The 22,119-nt window shown below is 40.0% G+C and overlaps 1 protein-coding gene and 1 long non-coding RNA gene across 10 annotated transcripts in view; both read left to right on the plus strand.

Moving 5' to 3' along the window:
• Window positions 1-407: 407 nt before the first annotated feature.
• Window positions 408-4,473, plus strand: LOC113744232 (uncharacterized). 5 transcript variants are annotated; one of them, XR_003461374.1, is made up of 4 exons: window positions 408-548; window positions 3,347-3,442; window positions 3,622-3,650; window positions 4,126-4,473. It is a non-coding gene; the product is annotated as an uncharacterized LOC113744232 (long non-coding RNA). The 5 variants fall into 5 exon arrangements; XR_003461375.1 differs by lacking the exon at window positions 408-548 and adding an exon at window positions 2,247-2,486; XR_003461376.1 differs by lacking the exon at window positions 408-548 and adding an exon at window positions 2,699-2,803.
• Window positions 4,474-15,491: 11,018 nt separating this feature from the next.
• ptprz1a (protein tyrosine phosphatase receptor type Z1a) overlaps window positions 15,492-22,119 on the plus strand; it is an 82,781-nt gene continuing 76,153 nt past the window's right edge. Inside the window, exon 1 of one of the 5 annotated variants that reach the window (XM_019267647.2) lies at window positions 15,492-15,886. In XM_019267647.2, the coding sequence (XP_019123192.2) occupies window positions 15,826-15,886 (61 nt within the window). In that variant the 5' untranslated portion in view covers window positions 15,492-15,825. The remainder of the gene's footprint in view (window positions 15,887-22,119) is intronic. The other 4 variants (XM_019267650.2, XM_019267651.2, XM_019267652.2 and 1 more) reach the window with 4 other exon arrangements.

Below are 22,119 nucleotides of genomic sequence, written 5' to 3' on the forward strand. Positions count from 1 at the left end.
AAAAAAAGAATTTCAAACTATTAAGGATCCATCTTTTGCCATAACTTTCCAATATGCTTTTTATTTTAAATCTGAACTCAATGAAATATAATGTAGTCATATTTTTCACTGTGTCATCAATGATCATATATCCTGCATAAAATACCACATATATCAGACACTCGTTTTGTAGTCTATCTTGTGAACATTGTAGTGGATAACATGTTGTTGTAATTACGTATCCTAGTGTGCAAGCGCAATCAGATTCTCTGAGCACTGCACATGTTTCTTCCTTAAGTCTTTATGATTTCTCCTTCACTTCTTTCCTTGACCTCATGAGGCATGACATTTGCCATTGAGGTAAAGGAAACGTGTTTAAGAAAGGACATAGAAGGTAATATTTTTGACGATTGAAGGCACTCTGGGACTGAAGAATGGACACAATAAATGCGGCCAAGTCACATTACCACTGAGTCGACAGAAGACTGACAGGAGAGCTGCTGTTCTTGAACTGTGGTTTGATAAGAAGATGACAGACAGGTGTGGAGAGGAGCCAAGTGCCAGGAAAGGTAATTTAAAATTAAAATTCTGTATCTTTGAAAAAGTTCCTCAGTTAGACAAGTAGTCAGTCTTAATTACTTTCTACCACTAGAAACTCTACAATGTGTCTAGGAAAAAACAGAGAATTTATTATGATCACTTTTATTTTCATGCATGATTATGGAAATGTCCAGCTTTGATAATTAAAAGAGCAGAAGGTTAAAAGGTTATTTTTACTCCTGCATTCATGTAATTTGTTTCAACATCAGACTGGCTATTGATGAGTTACTGATGTTTCTTATAAACTCCACCAGAGGGCGTCCTCAGCTGTCATTTATTTTATAAACGCTGGTTTAGTGTTCATATCACCTTCTCAAACGTAACTAAACATAACAAAAGCATCAAATTACATGTATTATTCAAATAGATTATCTTGGATAACACTCTTAATGTTGACCATCTATGGAGGTTTTGTTTTTGTTATAATGAACTGTTCTGATCTCTTTGAGTCACTGACAGTCTGACATCAGGAAGGATGATATTCAAAAGTGGATATTTGGAGGAATGGAATAAAACATGTAGTATAGACTTTTTATTTATCTTTAATGTCTAATTTTGTCAACTTTTTCCTGTCTTCTTTTAAAATGTTCAATAGATTTGTCCTAAAAAATAAGTAAGCAAGTACTTTGAGGAGATCCCACTGTACACAACAGACACATAGTTAGAGATAGTTGGTTGACATACTGGATTTAAGAATGACAGTGTTCCTCCTTAACTACAGGATTTGTAAATAAGTAATGATTTACCATAGAACTTAAAAGCTGATGATATCAGTGTTGTGTTCAGAACTTTTCCACAACCCCAAGACACCTGCTGTTGCTTGAAATCATGTTTAGAGTGGGGAGAGTGAACTCACATATTAAAGTTGCAGGCTTGAAAACAAAACAATGAGCTGAAAGCCATTTTAAAGCTCTATAGAGCTGGTGAGAACTGTTTGGCATTTTATGTCTGCAAGTTTAATGCTTGAAAACACTTTACTAATTACTAAAACAGAGTATCAGGGTCATCGTTTGAAGAAAAAATGTGATTTTTAGAATTAATCACAAGATTTTGTCAATAAAGTTGTAATTTTTCAACAGAAACAAGAATTCTAATTTTTATTTTTTTTTTGAAAAAATATAAATTGCAATAGAACACTGCTTCTCAAACTGTGGCTCATGCACCACTGGTGGAACAAGAGCTCTCTCTAGTGGTATGTGGAGAAAACCTTTTTAAAATTAATATTTTTTTTATCTTATGTCTTTTATGTATGCATGAGGTAGTACATGGTTTACATGGTTTGAGACAGACAAACAGTGTGTTAGAAAATATGTTGCTTCAAGACCGGAATGCATGTGCATGTTTTAACAAATTATAGTATGTTATTATGTTTTTAATTTTTTTTATATTTAAATTTTTTATGTTTCAATATTAATTAAAATATGCCCCTCCCCCAACATAGGCCCTATGTACTCCACCATAGATATCAGTTTGCATAAATATTGTTTTTCTGACAAATTTGGACTCAAAAAGACTCTTTATAAACCTGCTTTCTTTCACAGTTTTTCAAATAATTTGTTTATTTACAGTTCATTTGTGTAAAAGTTTGAATGAGTGTTTGCAGCAGTGTGTAAAAGCCATTTGACCTTTCTTTTTCATGTTTGTCCCTGGTTTACTTCAACAGGATCCTAGAGGAGCGTTTTCATAATAAGCTTGTTTGGGCCCCTTTGAGACCTGCTGACAGTCAAATTCAATTAAAACATGATGCCAACATCCCGGCAAACACTCCCTACTACTCTCAGAGAAACGCTGGCTTTCAAAGTCAATTGTGTCCAATGTGAAGAGCCTGCCTTCGTGTCCCCGTCTGGAGCCTTTTCACGTGCTAAAATAAGAGTTTCCCCCTCGTTCCCCAAGTCGACATGAGCAAAGTGAGCACTGTGAAAAGCCCAGAGAGAGCTTCCATTTGACGACTGGCAGCCTCAGGTCTTGTGTCCGTGTGACACTATGGGCCACTACAAAAGCCTGTCTTTTCTCCTGCTGCAGAACAGTGAGAGAAAAGAAAAGAGGTGGTGCATGATGGGGAGGAGGGGGGATTTCAGAGAAAAAAAAAGGGGGTCTGGCTTTTGAAACCAGCCCCGCGCAGATGTACAGGGCAGGAGGATTAGGCTGCGGGTGTTGGTGATGTTCACTCGGCTCGACTCTCCCTCCGTCGTGGCCCTTTGTGGCTCCCAGCAGCCTCAGGATGGTAAGCTGCCTGCCAGCGTGCCAACGGTGCTCAATGCGCCCCTGGCAATGGTGGAACAACTCCCCCAAAAGATCTCTGGTTGAAATGATTTTTAATACTTTAAAACTTTTTTAATAAACGCTGTTTAAACTGTTCGAGAAGAACAGTGCTAAATCAGTGGATTACTTTAAAAGTTAAAGTTACAAGAAAACTTGATTTAGAACCACATTTTCCTATTTAAATGTAGAACATATTAGACTTTCAAATAAAATTGGAAAGACTGTGAAATCAACAAATCCATGTATCATAGGTTACTATGATATTATGAAAATAACATGGTGCTCATTAATGTAAAGGTAACAGAGGAGTTTCACAGGCATAAACTGTTTGAACAAGATTAAATTAAAATTGAAAATAACCTGCCATAGCTTCACTACATTCAACCCAAAAAACAACCACCCCTCCTGCAATAACTTCTACAATAACAATAATATTGAATCAGTTCTCTTTTATGCTGTGGAAGTTATATGGTTAAAACCATGCAATTTATTTCTGCTATAACAGTCCAAGACTCCTAACCCATCTTCAGTCAGCACTTATCACACATCAAAAGTGGCCCCCAGGTGGAGCAGTGTTTCCTCTCTGGACCTGTATATCTCTGTGAGTATCTGAGAGTGAAAGACAACACAAACATAACATGTTTTCTGTACCTTTAAGACTAAATACTGGTCAATATCTCTGTTAGTCTGTCCATCGAACACTGTTGTTCAGACTGAAATATCTCCCAAACTACAGGGATTCATGGTTCTCTGACAATGTTTCCTACTGACTTGTTACAGGTGATCACTGACTTCCACTAGGGCCTGAGGTTTGTAGTTTTCAGTGAAATGTCTGAATGTTGAGTGGACTGGAATGAAATTGGCTTATACATTCACATATTCACATTTAGGATGAATTGTAATAACTTTGATGATCCCATAACTTTTTTTCCAGTGCTATCGGGTCAAAATCCTTTCAAAATCTCCAATTTGTCCAACTTAAAAAAAACTAACAATATTACCATCAACAGTCACCAACTGTTCAGAGCTAAGTTACAGATATTAGCATACTAACATGCTAAACGAAGGCGGTGAACAACATTACATCTGCTCAATATCTGCATGTTGGCATTGCCATTGCAATATTTTCAATGTGTGATTTTGAAGTAACTCCAGTAAATGACAATGACATGGAAAGTAAATCTGACCCAACATTGAGTACCTCAGAGCTGTAGACTCTTAGTCTTGTTTCTTTTTACGTGTCTCTTTTCTCACTTTTACATGATTTGTTTCATTTTGACGCAGGAATATTTCACTTCCTGATCCTTACACATGATCCAAATCCATCACCCAACGCTGAAAGTGAAGAGAGGGAGAAGGAGAGGGACAAGCACATATTCTCAGAGTGCATTGTGGATAGGAATGCCATTGAATTTGGGTGTTTTTTCATGAGCCAGCCTCTTTTGTGTGCAGGCTAAGGAAGTCCATTGTGCGGGCAGACACCCTGAGAAAAGAGGGGAGCTTGGAGCTGTTGTCTGCTGGTGCTTCTGCAGCGCTCGAGCCCTAAAAAGACCTGAATAAAACTCTGCCATCGGAAGCAGCCGGCCCGAACCAAGAGACAATGCCACTGGGCAACTTTGAAGACCAGCAACAATTAAAAATGCAGCTTCACTATATTAATTATGCATTCATGCTTTTGTCTTGTTTCTTTTTCTTGGGAGGGGAGAATGGGGGCGTTGTGAGGTTTAAGATTCTACAGGTCTGAGGCAGAGAGAGAGATTACAGTGAAAAAACAACACATGCTTCTGCAAATGCTGCTGTTTGAAATTCATTAAGAAAGAAATGTGTGTGGGGTTGGATGTGGGTTTTAGGGAATTATAAACACTTAAAGGAACATGAGCAATAAAAACAAAAACAAAAAAAAACATCCTGGTATTTATCTAGTAAAACCAAACTTTGTGTGTTCATAAAAAAGACAATAATATAACACTGAATTGAAAAAGCAGATCTGTGACCGAACTCACAGTCTCATCTCACAGAGCATGTTGCTTGGAAACTCAGAGTTAGACCTCGGAGTTGCACTTTGCAGACTCTTTTTCTTTAAGGCCTTTCTCCTCTCTCCACCCTCGGTTGCAGGCAGGACACATAAAGCAGCTTTCTGAAGGCATTGAGGTGAATTTCTGCTGGCTGCCGGCTCTGTCAGGTGGCTCTGTTGTACTCGGAGTCGCCAGCAAATGGCTCCTTTTGGACCAGTGGGAAGGCTTATTCAGAAAAAGCCAACACCGCTTTGAAAAATCGTTCTGTTTGGGAGGAATGCATGCCTCGTTTACAACCGAATCTGTCACACTGAGGACAAAAGTACGTACAATCTCCCCCTGCTGGCCAAGAGACAAACTGCATATAAGTCAAACTACAGCATTTAAACACATATTACAAACAGTAATGGAAGCATGGAAGCTACACCTTTGGGTGTTACCATCTTATCATGCTGGATGAGGCTGTGTGATTAAAGCTGGTTTCAGATCTTTACTGTGCCCTTATCCTGTCAGACTTTTGAAGACTAATACCTTCCCACAGTTTAACCATATTTCCTAAATTAATCTGGAAGACAAAACTTGTTACATTGCAGTTATCTGTACCAGTTTCTTTCTGGTTCAGTGGACGTGTGTGTTCACTTTCACTTTCACTTTCTTAGTCCTGGTAAACAGACCAAATGGCACATTTGTCAGGGGATTGTTTAGTGTTGTGTTGTCATGCCCATGTCATAAAAGATTATACTTTGAGTTAAAATTAGTACTTATTTAAGGCCAGGGAACTTTCCACATCATCAAGAACTCCTTGGTTAGGGTTAGTGAATAATTGTTGTTAAATGAAACCAACCTGGTGAAACTCTGCCTGTATTGAAGTGAATGGGAAAACCTTTCTTTACAAATGAAAAGTTGAAAAAGGTTGAGGACATTTGACCAATAGTCAGTATTTAATTTACTGGTCTCAGCCTAGCACAGTTTTATCATTTCTGCCGAGTTGGGAGTCGTCAGAGGTCAAGGTAAACTTCAATTCTGCACCTACATGACTCATTTTAAACCCTGACATCTAAAAAACGACTTGACAGAAAACAGACAGAGGGTAATGGAAAGTGAAGTGAGCAGTCCGCAGTAAAACAGGTTTCTGTGTCACACACAGAAACTAGCAGAGATCAATTCTAATTAGCTTTAGAAGGTTTGTGGATGCAGTAAGCAAATGTTTGGCAAACAGAAGTGGAGCAGATAGAGTTTGACTATGATCGCACACACCTCTAAACTGTTCTTATATCCTCTTCATGTGACCATACGTTGTAGTTTTCAAAATGATATGATGAGCAGAGTGGATGGGTTTAAAGGGGTTTAAAAGGATAATTCAAGTATATGAGGTACGACTCCATAGCCAGTGTATTAGTGTAATACCTAAAATACCAAAAGCATGAAAGCTAACCAATTCAACTCTGTGGACTGGGGCAGCAACAAAATATATTTTAGCCACCTAAAAAATGTCCACCTAGAAACAATATCACTTTATTTTCACCTCTTTACATTGGCTTCAGACAGGCCTTTCCAACAGGAAACTGAAACATTTATATCAATCTTTGGTCTCTTCACCAGACTTCATTGACAAAAAAAAAAAGAAGTTGCTGGTACACCACTGTCTCATTTAATTAGTTATTAGTTATTGAGGGACTTTTCAGTGTTTTCGGCAACTCCCATATTCTGTAAGGTAAAACAACTTTTTCTGTCACTCTGGAGAGAACGATATAACTGGCTCAGTTTCCTGTTGGTGAGATGTTTTAAATATAGCATGCATTTAAACTGATGTGACTTTTCTGGCAGTCACAATACTTTTTGTTATTATTACCCCATCCACAAGCTAAGCACTACATTGTTTAGCTTCCATGCTGGTCCTCCTGTCTGCTCTTGCAAACTGGGGGTGTGCTGACCACTGTCTACTGTGGATAAGCACCTCATCTAACCCCACTTTAAATAACCTGAGCTATCCATTTCATGACTGACGCTTTGAATAGATTAAAATGATTGCAGGAACAATTCCTAAAGACTAATTATGGACAGAAAGTTGGAAATCACGAAACAATTTCACACAGAAAAGTTTCATTATCAGTTAATGCATGCAGTTCATAAATTCATTATAGATGTCACCAATAATTGGGAATGAATTAGTCCTCTCCAACATAATATGTGTGTAATGCTGACGTCCTGTAAACACTGTAAAGCCATGAAAAGCACAGCATGAGGTCACCATTAAAGATATGCTGATGTTACTCCACATACTACAGCAGATCTGTGTTTTGACAGTATTTAGATTTCACAAACCAAGTTTCCAAAACATTGGAAACAAAGAAAATGCTGATTAATTTGTGTTTCAATCCATTATTGTTGCATGAACCTTCAGAGTTCATGAACTATTGGAATTATGATTATTAAGAACAATATGCTAATCATTATAGAAATATGAGATTTCTGTTTGTTTCATGGATTGTTCCACATAGATCTATTGTTTTCATCTCTTCTTTAATGACAAGAACCAAAGTCAACCAAAAACATTATACTCATTAGGGACACCTAGCTAATGCTAATAGAACAGTAAATCCTCCCTTCATGAAGGTTGTAATGTTGTGGTTGCTTATGGTGGGAATTGTTAGAAAAGATACTACTGGGTTAGATAAAAGGTCCTGTGTGTAACACCGCCTGTGATAACTGGGCTTCTGTAGAAACATGGACGTTCAACATGGCGGACTCTGTGGAAGAGGACCCGCAGCATCCGTAGATATAAAAGGTCCATTCTAAGGTAACAAAACCATGACAACTCTTTTTAGATTTTTGATCATACACCAATGAAAACATAGCTCTAAATACTATATTTAATTTCTGACATGTTCTGTTAATAGAGCCCTCTAAATTAGAAACACTGGGCCTTTAACACTCAACACTCACTCTTGATTTAAGCTGTTTGCAAACTGACAAAATAACTTCAAGCTGCTGCAGTTTCTCTTCCTGAAGCACAAACGGATTAAACACAACATTCATGACGGTGTGTTGTGGAGTGCAGTGGAGGGTCAGAGGTCACGTGTGTTGGCAGCGTGTAACTCACCATGTGTTTCAAATACAAACAGGACTTCATGAATGAACGGCTGAATGCAAAGCTCATTAGTGCTGCAGGAGACTGTATGAGGAGAGTCAGAGATCGTATAGTTAAAGTGAACACAGAAATGCCTTAACACATTCCTGCCTCTTTATTAAGGTGATCTGTGACCCAGGCTGTCCCAGAATAGAACGTTTTTCCATTGTGTGCATGTGTGCGAGTGTGTGCGTATAGTGGTCGGGGCTAATACAGTGCATATCGGACCTCTTCTCTCCTAAAAAGGAACTTGTTGTCAGTTGAGAGACCACTTAGTGCTCTTATACTCTCGTCAGTGTGCAGATAAAAGTGAATCAGACATGCTGTTTTCTGAAGCCTCCTCCACTGGAGAGGCTGGAGAGGAGCGTTTTGTTTCTCTGCTGGTATGCAGAGAGCAGTCTGAACGCACAAAGACGCCGGTAATAACAGTTAATCTTCCTAAAGATTCAATGGCTGCCAACCAACCAACCAACCAACCAGCCGGCTGCGATTCAGAACCGACCCAACAATGGCAATGGAAACATCAAAGTCGGAGGGAGCGTGAAGCGGCCGGTTCCCATCACCTAAATCAACAAGACCTCGGCAGAAAGTAAACATGCAGAGTTAACAGAAGGAGTCACATTCATACGGATGTTACAAAGTGCTTGTCTGGTCTCCTTGATTTGCCACAACAGGCATTTCCACCTTAATTAAACATCTAATTACTGTATGTGTTTCTCTGTTTAGTCTAAAACAGGTTTCAGTGACGTAATCGATCTCAAGGCCACTTTTCGAAGGTCTTGGTCTTGTCTTGGAATTGCATTTTTGTCCCAGTCTAAGACAAAATGCAATTAGCATTGACATTGTATTGGTGTATTTTGTTTATTTATTAGAATAAAAAAGCTTAGAGAGCTTGTGTCGGGTGTGAACTCGCTCACAAACATCTTCCAGATGAAACTACAAGGGGGCCTCCTTTGTAGTTTCATCTGGAGGATGTGTGAGCTTTACTGACAAAGTATTACCTCTTATGGTACAAAGTGGTACTATGGGACAGGATGAGTCGACGTAGCTGGTTAGCATTCAGTAGATATCTTTGCAAGACAACACACAGATGATGTCTTTGACATAATGTCAGAACTGTCACTTCTTCACATTCTGTGGATAATTTTGGTTCATCTTTTGAACTCAAATTTTGGCCACACCTTATAAATTGTAGCACAAACATAAATATTAAGTTTCAAGTTTATTTGTTCACTACAAATCTGTGTAACAGCAGGTGATGTTCTGTATCTTCTGGAGCTCCTGTTGCTCCACTTCTTCATATATTTGATGTGAGCTCATGTGATCCATCACTCTGAGCGTGCTCCGTTGTGAACTTGACCAGTATGATCGATGGATCGGACCAACACTTTGTGACGTGACAGAAACAACATGTGGGTTCGATGAGGATCCCCAGAGGGCTTTGAACCTGTCTCCTGACTGTTACCAGCTCCAGAGCCCGACCTCTGACCTCTCTGTCAGGGAGTGGGTCATACAGTGAGTGTGGTAGCAGGGGGGTGGTAAGGGAGAGAGGAGGGGGGGTTTAATGACACCCTGTCTGTTCTGTGTGACTCGACCTCATTACCTCAATCCATGTATTGACAGAGGGGGGAGATTATCTTCAGTCTCACAACATATTCAGCTCCACTGCTGCATTTAAAGAGTCACTTCAAACCAAATTACAAAATAATATTTATTTTGATATCAGATATTTATTTAAAAGTAGAAAGTAGCTCTCGTAGCAACATGAATACTATTATTTCTTTCCTTTGCTTTCTTTTCTTGTTCTTTTTTCCTTTTCCTTTTCTTCTTTTTTCCCTGTCTTTATTTTCTGCTTTGCTCCTTTTCCTTTGTCTTGTTTTTTGTCTTTTTTTCTTGTGTTTGTTTTAATTTTCTTTCTTTTATTCTCATTACCTTAGCAAAGGAAGGTATGTTTTCTGTTTCTGTTTTGTGTCTGTCAGCAGGATTACAGAAAAACTAGCAGCCTGATTTTTTATGAAACTTGGTGAAGGGGTTTAAATTTTATTTAACTTAACTCCCCTTAAATTATTTTAATTATGTGGATTAGTGGATCCAAAACACAGGGAAAATACACAAATCATTTATTATTATTTTTTTACCTTTGGTTAACATTGTGAGATAGATCACTTGTTATGCAGACATAGTGTTCTAGTATTCTACTTTTTCCCCCTTGTTTTGTGAGTATTTGGTAATATAGTATAAAAGTATATTTAGCAAAATATAAAACTATAATGTAAACATTAGGTCAAATATATTTTAATATTTAAATACATGCATTCAAGAGCACAGGAAACTGGTAAACTTGGTGTTCGCTTGCATGTGTGAATATGTTGACCTGCATTAACTTGAAGGAGGGCAGAGATGAAGACAAGCCTGTAGAAATAAAAGGTTAAAAACACATCAACAATAAAAACTGAATGTGCTTATCTGATGTCCTGAAAAAACGCCCTGGGAACCTTCCCTCTGGGGATTTGTTGTTGTCCATTCATTTCAATGGCTGCTGCTTTTTCCCACGAAACATCATCCGAGGGTGGAACCTGTCTGCGGATCTGAAAGGGATGTTTGCTGCAGCTTTTTCTGTGACTGTAAAAGGAAACTGATCACTTCATTTCTTCCAGTAGCATTGAAACAAAGATTTGTGATGTAATCTGTGATTTGTCCTGTTAACCTGAGGACCAACTGTTATACTGATACCTACATGAAAAATAAGTCAAATAGGTCATAACTGCTGTTTATTTACAACTTATGTTTTATTTATGTAGTTCTGTACAACACACGATAATAATTTTGTTCTCACAAAGTTCTAGGTCTAGAAATTAGTACAGTTAGATGACCAGTCAGGATGGAACCAACATCATCATTCATCTAGATATCTGAGGCACTTTATTTGGCGGTCAAACTGGAAATGCACACACCTGGAATGCTGATAATAATCCCTCACTGAAGACGTAGACTATGGCAAGTCAAAATTGAGGCAGGAAGTGGGTCTGTAAACTGTGGTGGATGTTTATAATGGACAGTTACCATTAAAACATATTTCACTAACTTGGAAGTTTGAAAATTAATTCAGCAGCTGCTGGTCCCTTGGATGTTTTCTCTAATACATCAGTCTAAAATTCCCTTTCAAACCACAATTTATTCAATGCTGATTTCTGAGTTTGTTTGTTGTGAATAATTTTATTTCCCCATGGTGAGGGTACCAGAACAGGAACAAGGCTGAATGTGCTCATGGACATGGACACAAAACACACAGAGGAGAGGACTTTTTATTTCCAGATCGCTCAAAAACCACATCTTCAGGGGTATCACGAAATTGCCAATGTATTGTTTGATTTATCTCCTAACATCATTGCCCATTCCAACATTGCTTGATTAGCTATCTGGAAAAATGAATCATTCATATAACTGGATGCTTGTCCTGTAGTACTACATTTCAGCAGTTCAGTTAGTTTGGTTTCATTACGGTATTGGGCTGTAAACACCTGCTCCTTGCAGGATTCAGACCTGCAGCACTCCCATCAAAAATGCTCCTTCACCACATACTCGCCCTGCAGGATCAATAATATGAACAGAATTATCTTCTGTTTTCCTCAAACCATTTTCTGCCTCTTCTGAGCAGCTTTTCTTTGTCCTGGAAATATTCTTTGCTCTGCTTCCTTCTGTTTGATCATGTGGGCCGGGCACCGTGAGAAACGGCTCTATTGAATGAGTCACACAGTAAATAGGCGATAGAGAAAATAAAATTTGACTCACTTTCTGACCTGTTAGTTTTCCTCTAAAGATCACCTCAGGTCATAGGCTCATGTTGGAGGGAAAAATCACTCTCAGTCTGAGTGCGGTTTGTAGGAAAGTCATGGAAAACAGTCCAAAAGCTCCCCAAAAATCCCTGAATGGGTGCTCTGTGGGAGTACAACTAATTTTATTAGCCCCCTTGGAAACATTCAACCTAACAAGTGGAAAGCAGTTTCTGCATAAATTAAAGATAATCCAGAGTAAATTATGCAAATATATTCGCTTAGATAAAGAAGGGGGTGGTGTGGTCGTTTATTGTGAGGTTAAAAAATCTGAGCCAGTGGTTGAAACTGAGCTGAGGGAAACTTTACTTAAGGGTTTGTTAGGGCTCGGCCTGTGAGGAAAAACAATAACACAGCGAATTTGCATCATAAATGACTGAGAAGAAAGAACGAAGCTGTGATGAGCTGAAAATCAAAACCAAGGAGAAAAATCACAAACAGCAGGTGAAGATTTCCTGAAATAAAATGTTTCTCATCAGCTCTCTGGTTGATGATGGCTGGCTGAAAAGGAAAAATCCTTCAAGGCAGGCTGTCATTTTCAGGTCATTTCCATGAAAATCAACATGCAGAGACAGAGATAATCCATCACAGTCAACATTAAGTCAAGGCGAAGAATGTTGTCATCATCTTGTAATGCACTTCAGACAGGTCTGAAAACTCTCCCTGGTGGCCGAGGCCAGATTAACTCCCCGGAAATGAATTTTTCCTGGGAAATCTCACCAAAACCTGCTCTCACGTGACAGAAGTACCTGCAGGAGCAGAGAATTTCTAGCTTCAGTCAACGTGTGTTGTTTGTTGAGCACCTGTATGTTTCTCCAAAGACCTCCATAAACCACATTAACACCACCATGCAACTAATATAGTTTCACCTGGAAATGCAGCACTGGGTTAATTTTTCAGCTCTGTGCAGTCATGCTAAAAAGGCCACTGTGTGGAAGTCAGTGGTGGATGATGTATTCAGATACTTTAGCCAAAGTAATACTAGTACATATTATAGTTGTAATACTATTTTAGTTTTAACAACTTAATATGCTGTCAAGTAGTTGAATGGATCCCTCCAGGGATGAATCTGAGGGGTCATGAGGTTATTTATGGGAGAAGAAAATTCAGTTCAAAATAGTCCTGTCTGAGAAGTTTGATGGAAGTGAAAACAACTCATAGACATCTGAAACACGACAAACAGCCCCAACAAGACACTTCTTTGCAGAATCCTAATGTGTAAAGTTACTATTAAGCATATATGTAAAATAAATGTAGTTGAGTAAAAAGTTTAATATTAACATCTGAGATGTTGTAGAGTAGATGTATAAAGTAGCATGAAATAGTAAGAGTTAACAAAGTGGAGTACAACATCTGCAGACAGTTCAACATGTGACTGAATCAGATGTGCAAGATGGAGGATCGGTCCCAAAATCAGAGAACAGAGAGCAGCGCTCAGTGCATAATCATCAAGAAATGTTGGTCTTCTGTTTGATAAGACAGGTTGGCTTGTATCTTATTTCTATATGTGTAGGAAAATCTTCATACTTTTACTTGGATAAGAACTTTTATCCACTTATCCACAGATCAAAGCTGAATCGTCCCCATCCCATTTTTCTGCATACCTGCAAGTGTGTCTTTATAATCCTGATTTTTATATGTCTTCCAGAATTATGTTAATGGAACGTTTACACATTTAAAAAAAATATATATATGTATATATTTTCACCTGTCCCACCTGTGGTTAAGATGACCCTTTAGTTAAGCCCTCTAGACTGGAGAAAACATAATGCAGAGCCATACATGCCGCCCTAGATGATAAAATATTTGGCCCCTATGTCCCTCAAACGGGTTTGCATCTTTCTGCACATTAGTGCCTCACCACATGCAGCTGCTCCTCCAATGACGTCATGCCTCGAGCTTCAGAATAAGGTCAAATTAAGTGCTCAGGTCACTGAGCTGATATGGGCAGCCAGTGTGGAACGATGTTAAATCTGCATTTTTTTAATGGCCAGCAGGTGGCACCTCCATTGGCTGCAACAATAAGGTCTGGTTGTATAGAGTAGTATGGAGAAATTACTCTACTTCTCACTGGATTTAGTACCTCAGTAAACAGTTTCCTCATAAATTTATGGTCTCAGTCTCTAGATTTGAGTCTTCCACACAGCATGATGTTCATTTAGTAAATGTTGGTCCCATTTAGGCTAAAATAGACAATAAAGCAGGGTATGCTTTAGGGACCGGGTACCTTGTGACCGAGTCTGTCCAGCATAACACACCAAGCTCAAGCCTAGTCTGCATTGGACACACAGAGATGAAACTTATCCTCATCTTCTTTACTGAAGCAAACAGAACAAAAGAATTTTTCTAAATTCTGAACTACTTTCAGAACAACTCAAATGAAAAGATCCCAAGCAACATTTTCTCACTCGTATATAAAAATGAACCACACACACTCACAGACACTTGTCCCACATTCCCAGAGTGAATTGCGATTTCTGGGTCAATGCTGATGTTTTGGTCTCCATTTCAGTGTGCGGTGGAAGTGTCTCTCAGGGGTCAGGAGGTCAGTGGCCCTGTGAACTCCACCACACACACTTAAAAACAAAAAGACACTCCTCTCAGCCGTTTCACTCAATTACTTCTTTACGTTGTGTTAATGACTCCCTGTGGTCTGCATCCTGCTGCGCCTTACTCTCAGAAACTCTGATAAAGGAGTCAGAGCAGCCAATGATGTCCTCAGATTTTGAACTCCGATGATGCTGCAAGGACAAAATACAGCTGAAATTTACAGGCTGCAGATGACGTTTTGAGTTATTAATGACTGTTGTGAAAAGCATTTTGAAGCATTACTCACTCATTTATTTTTCTGTTGTTTTTGTTTTGTGTCCACCTTATTAACTAACCTTGTGACCCTGTGAATTATGGGTGTGACTTCTTTTTTGGAGCTTTTGGGGAAATACATGATGTAGTAATATCTGGCATGTCATAAAGCAACATAAAGCAACTGTGTAAGTTTTCTACTTTAAAACAACCGGTTTTAAATCATTTTTATGTGATTATATGTTATATGATTACTGACTTGTAATCAGATAAATGATACCTCTGTTATTTCCACTCTGAAACCCATACATCTGTTTTACGAAGCAGAAGATAAATAATCCACTCAGAGACTCAAAGTCACCATTCACATCATCACATTGTCATTTTATACATTATTATTATAATAAAATATTTATTATAGCTGCTTTAATATTTCGGTTATAGTTCCAAACATGGGGCTCATGAGGGGCCCACAGCTCACGTTTTGCCCCAGGGTGTGGATGGTTGATCGAGCGCTGCAGATTACTATAAATTTGTAGTCCAGATGTTTCCACCCTTCCTTTTTCTATTTTCATTCATTCCTCGTTTACCTTCTTTCCAACTGCCCCCTTTCATTTTCTTACTCATCATCATATTTTCTTTTTAATAATTTTATCCATCTTCAAATTTCATATTCTTTTTTTCAGTTTTTTTCTTTTTCGATGCTTCCATTCTCTTCATTGTCTCTTCCTCCTTAATTTATCTCCTCTTTCCCCTTTAACTTTTTCATAATGTTTAACATTGGCTCTGTTCTCGCGATGTATCCAGTCTGTCCTGCCAATAAACAAGAATGAGTGAATTACCTATATAAGCAAAACTATAAACATGTAATTACCGTCTGTGTGTTTATCACAGTAATGTCAGTCGTGGTTGGTGTGTGGAGGAAGTGAGACCGGTGTGGCTGCGGGCTGTGGGCGGTGCACAGCCTCAGTCTGACGGCTCCTCTTCAGTCAGTCGGTGTGGAGGAGAGCGAACGGAGCGGAGCTGCGCACCGGCACCGGGATCCTTACCACACATATACGGCAGCAAGACCACAACCGACCGACCGGCAGGCAGCAGCGGAGCAGCATGGAGCTGTGAGTGCTGTGGGCTGACCGGGACCTGCTCCCCAAAAATCACCGATTCGTATATTTACCCCATCTGCGAGCTTTTTTTACCCCCCAACATGGAGACTACAGTCTGCTGGTTTCTGCTGGCTGCACACTTCATCCTCATCTGTCCACAAGGTAAGGCGTGCTGTCATTCATGCTTTGACCCCAGATAACACTGAAACCATTAAATGCTCTGACATGTTTAGATTTTATGACCTTGTGGTTTTCAACCTGCTGCGCCAACTTGAAGGCGTTTGCGCGACAGCTTCAGGTGAGCTGAGAAGTGAGCTCTATCCAACATAAACCAGAAGAAGTCTCCAAGTGCTCTGTGTGTTTGTATCTTTGTTAAAATTAGACACATTTTGCTTCATTTGATCTCCAGAATTGAACCCACGGCGCGTAAAGCGTGTGCGTCTTTGGAAAGTTCAAATTGTTTTTAAAACCCACACTGATATTTCTTGGTGTGACTGAGATAGCTCTCGTGTTGTCTGTTGATGATCAGTGCTGGATCGCAGATTAAAACGTTTGAGGGGCACAGGGCGTCACAGCTCCAAACCGGAGCTACCAAGCATGAAAAGAGAGGTTTGGACACGGTGGGCTGACTGGCTTATTAAGGGTGTCAGAGGCTCCATATTTGGCAACAACAACAGCAGTAATCCCATACTGCTTCTCAGAAACAGATACTGTCACTGCAAAAAAGATCTATCTATTTTATTGCCCATCCTAGCACGTTTTATACATGGAAGTGTTTAAATCTCTGGAGACATTTAACTCAAGTAAAAGGCCCGGATGTGTTTGATCAGGAAGAGACTTGTGATGTTTAAAGTTTCGAGTTTCAGTTTTTGGAGACTTGTTTCTGGTTGAAATGGTGTCTGTCTGGACTGTGGTGACTGTCCCTACCTGCAAAAATGAAGCGACACATGTTTAAAAAAATAACTGAGAAACATCCAGCAGGGATGGAGCTTCTTCAGGAGCTGGTGAACCTTTTTGAGCAGCAGCAGCAGCAGCAGCAGCAGCAGCAGCTCCTTGTGTTTGGCTCCTTGTGTTTGGCTCCTTCATTTCAAATCTGAAGTGTTGACATGTCAGAAATTATGTTTGCTGGATTCTGTGGGAAACACATACTAATAGGATACCTGTCTCAATACTAACACTGGATGATGTTGCAGTCATGCAACACATTCAGATACAGAAAACTGGCAAAAATCATTATGTAAATCAGAGAGTGTCTGATCCAAGAATGATTAAAAGTCTGAATATAAGCAAGCATTTGATGTCAGCTTTCAGTACTTGGCGCTTTTTGATACATTTCAGTGAGTACCAAAAATATTTGGATTATATCAGGTTCAATAAGCAGCTAGTATGGCAAGGAAAAAATCCACAGTGTCCTCAAATTAAAGGTCAGTGAAATATTAATAAGCCACTAAGCATAAATTCAGATTCTTTCATAATAGTGGACAGAACCTTCCTAAGACATTTCCACCAACAGAGAAAAATCAGTTTACACTGCAGGAAATGTTGCTTCAGTCAAATGTACAGGTGTGTTAGCACCTTTGAAGACCTCTTACCTTCTGTCCTACACAAATGCATTTCTCCATAACTTAACCAAGAGCAGAGCAGATGTTATGGCTTGTAAACACTAATACAGGACAACATGTCTTTAAAAGTTGATATAAGCAGTATTTCTGTAATACAAAATCACATCACAATATAAAAAAAATGCATCACTTGTAGCATTGAAACAACAAAATTGTCAGCTGAATCTGCATTCCTCTCAACTTTATTCTGCCTTTCAGCTCATTATTTACCTGTCTGGATGCAATTTTACTGTTTAGTTGACTCATACATCTCTCATAGCGTTCTTTTGGGACACAGCAGAGAAAAAAGGTCTAAAAAGCCACTGTACTCTATCTGCTCAGCTGCAAACGGCAGACAGAGACAGTTAGAGACCAGCTGGTTAACATAGTGGAGCATTTAGCAGCTTAAGAGACAAATATTTCCCTCAGGAGTTGTTGGAAACAAAAAACAGAGCCACAAGAGAGTGAATATTGGACTTACATTTATCAGGTACCTCAAACACGACTCCAAAATGAATGATTGTGTTTCTCTGTAACTGCGAGGTGTGTATAAGCAATTGTTTGCTGTTCACCATGTGAACTAGTGTCTGCTGTCCTCAAGTGATCCCAGAAAATCTTTAAATGAGGAAGAAAGGAACTAATGAGCTACTTTACTTTATTAATTACTTGTATAAGTGGATTTTAGTACCTGAATATGTACAAATCTAACAACTCAGGAGCTGAGATGTTTAATGAGGACTAAGACTTACAGGCAGTAATCTACAAGGTCCATTCAGTGATTGTTCTGGGGCCGATGGAGTTTGACCAGTTTCCTTCTTCTTGGTTCTTCTTGCTTATGTTGGCTTAAAACTCAAGGTTCAAAGTTTACAGTCTCACCATATTTAGTAGGTGTGTTTTGCAGATGGATTATTTGATTTGGTGACATACTTGATTTTGGACTTTGTTTTTTCTTCTCCTTGTTTCCACCATTATTGGTATCTTTGGAAACTTTGCGATCTCCACTGGAATTTAAAATACATGTAATTGGTTTTTGCAGTTTTCTGGTCACACAACAAGTGTTTGTATCATTGGACCCACCAGTACGTCCTGAGCTAAAGAGGTTTAGGAAGTCAGTGCTGATGAATCAGGATTTGTCACCATAAGAACATTGGAAAGGGTTTTCCAGCTCCTTATCCTCCTCCCGTACAGTACTATCGCAGCGTGCCAGAGAGGACACTGATCTGCTTGGTTGAATCTTTTCGGGGGGTGAGACATGAAACAAAGATTAAGGGGAGAAGCTGGTCAGAGCCAGTTTTAGCTGAAGAGATGTGAAACCTTTTGTGCCTGGGCCAGTGAGCCTGGATCTGCACTGGATGGTTTGGTACCTGCAGAAAGCCTCTGGGCTCCCTCACGCCTCCTCCCTTTTCATTTGGGCTGTTTTAAATGAAGCTTTGATGAAATGTCGGGGCACAAAGGAGGTGCCAGCTCGCTGAGGAGGCAGTGCAGGAATGGTTGATGATGGAAGAAAAGACACATGAGGAGAAAACTCAGCACCATCTGTCCTCCCAAAAGATATTTGTGAATGGGCAGTGCCAGTCGTGCCCTGTGCTCCGCCTGGGCTCATGGAGTCTCTGGGCCTCTTGTTGTCTAACAGGGTGTCTGCTGACAGATGGCCGTCACAGTCAGACAGTCTGTCTGTCAAATATGCAGGGGGCAGCTGTAGATGTGATGCCCACCACCACTGACACCAAGCACGCCAACACCGAGCCAGTATGACTAATAGTATTTATTGTCATTTAAAGGATAGACTCACATTTTTGTCTGAAAACAATCCTCATATGACCAGATGTACATTTATAAAGAGTTTCGTCCTGTCCGTACTGGTCACTAGGAGATCCTTAAATACGATTACAATGATAAGAGATAAAATTCAGTCTTTGTTCTCTGTAAAAAAAAGCTGCTTTGAGGCTTCACCAGTCTGAGTTAGACAAACCAGGTGAGGATGTCACTGTCTTTTTACTGTTGACATTCTCACTACTCCCGGACAATTCAAGGCGATGAACAAACCACTTTACCTCAGTGTGAAATGGTTCTCAAGTCTTAAATGAAGGTTTGTCTGAGTTTTGAGTTTCATGAGTTTTGAAAATATAAAACCAACCCAAAGAAGGAGCTTTTAGTAAAATCCAACTTGTACAACACAACTTTCACATTCTTCTGCACCAGGGTGTGACGATACAACACAACGTCACTGTTGGGTGTGGTTACAGGTGCAACAAAGCACGTTTGTGATCACACCCAACGGTCATAGTTTGGTCAGATAGGACAGTTAAACACTTCTTTTCAGTTGCCTGCTAAGCTGTTTTACAGAGCCACTTGTTCTTTTATGCATTAATGCAGCACAGAACATTTTAATATCTAATAATTACTGACTAGCTCCTAATTTATGGAGCAAGACAAGGAAAGGTATTAATGGAGACGAATCCTTGCATTAGTCAAGTTTTATATAGCCCTATATGCCCGGCTGTGCCATGATTTATTACACAGAACCATGTGGGAAGATGTCGTTGAAAAGGGCATGCACTTTCAAAAAATGCAGGCCAGGTGACTGAACCGTCTGTCCCCCACCATCTATCACAGATGGACATGGATCAGATCAACAAACCATATAATATTATCAAACTCAAACCCTTCGCTAGTCAGAAGAGTGAAAACATCTTTTCCATCGACAAAGGCCTTCAGTGTCATTCTCCACTCTTCTTTGTTAGCATGTTAGCAACATCTACGCTGATCTTTTTAATACACACACCAAGTGTTAAACCATGCCCGTAACATGCTGTAGTTGCAAGTAGTTCCTCATAGGATGAAGATTGGTCTGAACTACTACTACTACTATTCTGCCTGGCAAGATGGATTCTCGCATGATCTTGTGATTCTAGCTGCCTCGTGATGAGACAGAATAAGACGACTTTGGTGCCTGATATTACCAATCTTGTACAGTATATAGCATTTTTAATCTGGCACATTAAACACTAGTTTAGGATTGATATGAGGTGGCAAAATTAAGATCATCTGTCCATTTTTACATTAAATTGCCCAGATTTATTGTTAACCTTTTGACGTCTGGAGGCAAGAGAGGCAAATCCAGTAACTTCCAACAGTCAAGGGATATTATTGAACATCTATTAACTGATATAAACAAACAAAAAAAGTCCCTATGTGAATCAATTTATTGTCATTGTGAATTAGAAACTGATAATGGTCTGTAAGTTGAATACCAATGGACTACACAAACACACAAGAGGCAAAATTCATCATTCACACATGGAGGATAAATGAAACAAACATACAGAGGGACAGAGAGACAAGAAGCTGATCGAGGGCAACTGTAGTTAGAATGACATACTGATAAACGCTCATTTGGATTCTGCTTGTACTTTGAGGAAAGACTGTGGTCACCTCAGATGACCTCTTCTTTCTTTGGTCGTTATTCTCCTTTACATTTGTGCCTCCATTTCCTCCTGTTTCCCACCACCCTTTCTTTCCTTCGTTTTATCCCTCCATCTCTTCGGCTGGGCAGACGTCCCTCGCTGCCCCACTGGTTGTCTGGAAGAAAAAAAAAAAACAGATTTCCAGTCGTGGCAGCAGGGGTATTTGATGACCAGATTAGTGGGTATTAGGCTCAACAGCATTCACTCAGGCATACACAGGGGCCACCGGTTTGAATCCTTCCGAGTCGCCCCTCTTTTTCTTTCTACTGGCCCTCGGCTGAATGGAGGCTGGGGTTACGTGGGGAAACAACCAGCCGGGTCCTCGGCGGAGGTCAGCTGAGGAGGTCTGTCCATCCTGCGCCGCCTCCTCTGGCCCGGCCCAGTGAATTATGCTGTCAGAGGAGAGATTTGTTTTGTAACAGTAGGAAAGAGGGCAACTACAGAAAGACGGGAGGTGTATGGGGGCAGATTGAGGAGCGGGGTGGGGGTGCAGGGTGCAGAGCAACAGAGAAAAGAAGAGGGTGAGGGGTGGTTTCAGGAGCAGGGGGGCTGTATTTAAGCGTGACGCATGATGGCACTGCGATTTGTCCCAGTGGCAGCGGCAGTGAGGAGGAGAGGACGCTGTCACACTGTGAAGCTGGAGCAGAAGTGTGGGAGCGCAGTGTGTGGGGGTGGAGGTGGGGGGTACACACACACACACACACATATACACGCACACATGCACACACGTATTCTTCCTCCGTCACCTCGAGGTTGGAGGCCTCACAGAGCGATGGAGTGCAGGTTAAGCAGCACTCCTGCCTTCATTAGTCTTCGTTAACACCCCCAGCCTTGTTACCCACCCTCCTCCCCCTACAACTCCCCATCTTACTTTGTGTCTCCCATCACTGTTCTCAGGCCTCCATTCCCCTCACACACTGTAAAAAAACACCCGTTCTAATAAGTCATTTTGGTCTGAGATTCAGTTCCATCGTCGATCAACTGTTTAAAGTGTAGATGTGGTTGCTTCTCTGTTGGTGTGTGTTCTCAGTAACTCTATCAGTGAATAATATAGAAAACAGTGTGTGTGTGTGTGTGTGTTTGTTTTTTGGACCGATTTAAATCAGGAACTATTTAGTTCATCCCGACAGTCCTCTGGAGAAGACAAAGATTAGTCATGGATTACAACTGGACTAGACAAGACTGGACATTCATGTGATTTCTATCTCAGTTCCCTGGAAGAACAAGGAAGATGTGAACTGAAGGATAGCACAGCAAGGCCAAAGGACTGAGGAGAAAGTTGGAAATCCAAGAGGACTTGCTGGAAATATATCTCAATGATCCAAGA

This window comes from Larimichthys crocea, chromosome XXI, assembly GCF_000972845.2.
Source record: "Larimichthys crocea isolate SSNF chromosome XXI, L_crocea_2.0, whole genome shotgun sequence".
Classification (NCBI taxonomy): domain Eukaryota; kingdom Metazoa; phylum Chordata; class Actinopteri; family Sciaenidae; genus Larimichthys; species Larimichthys crocea.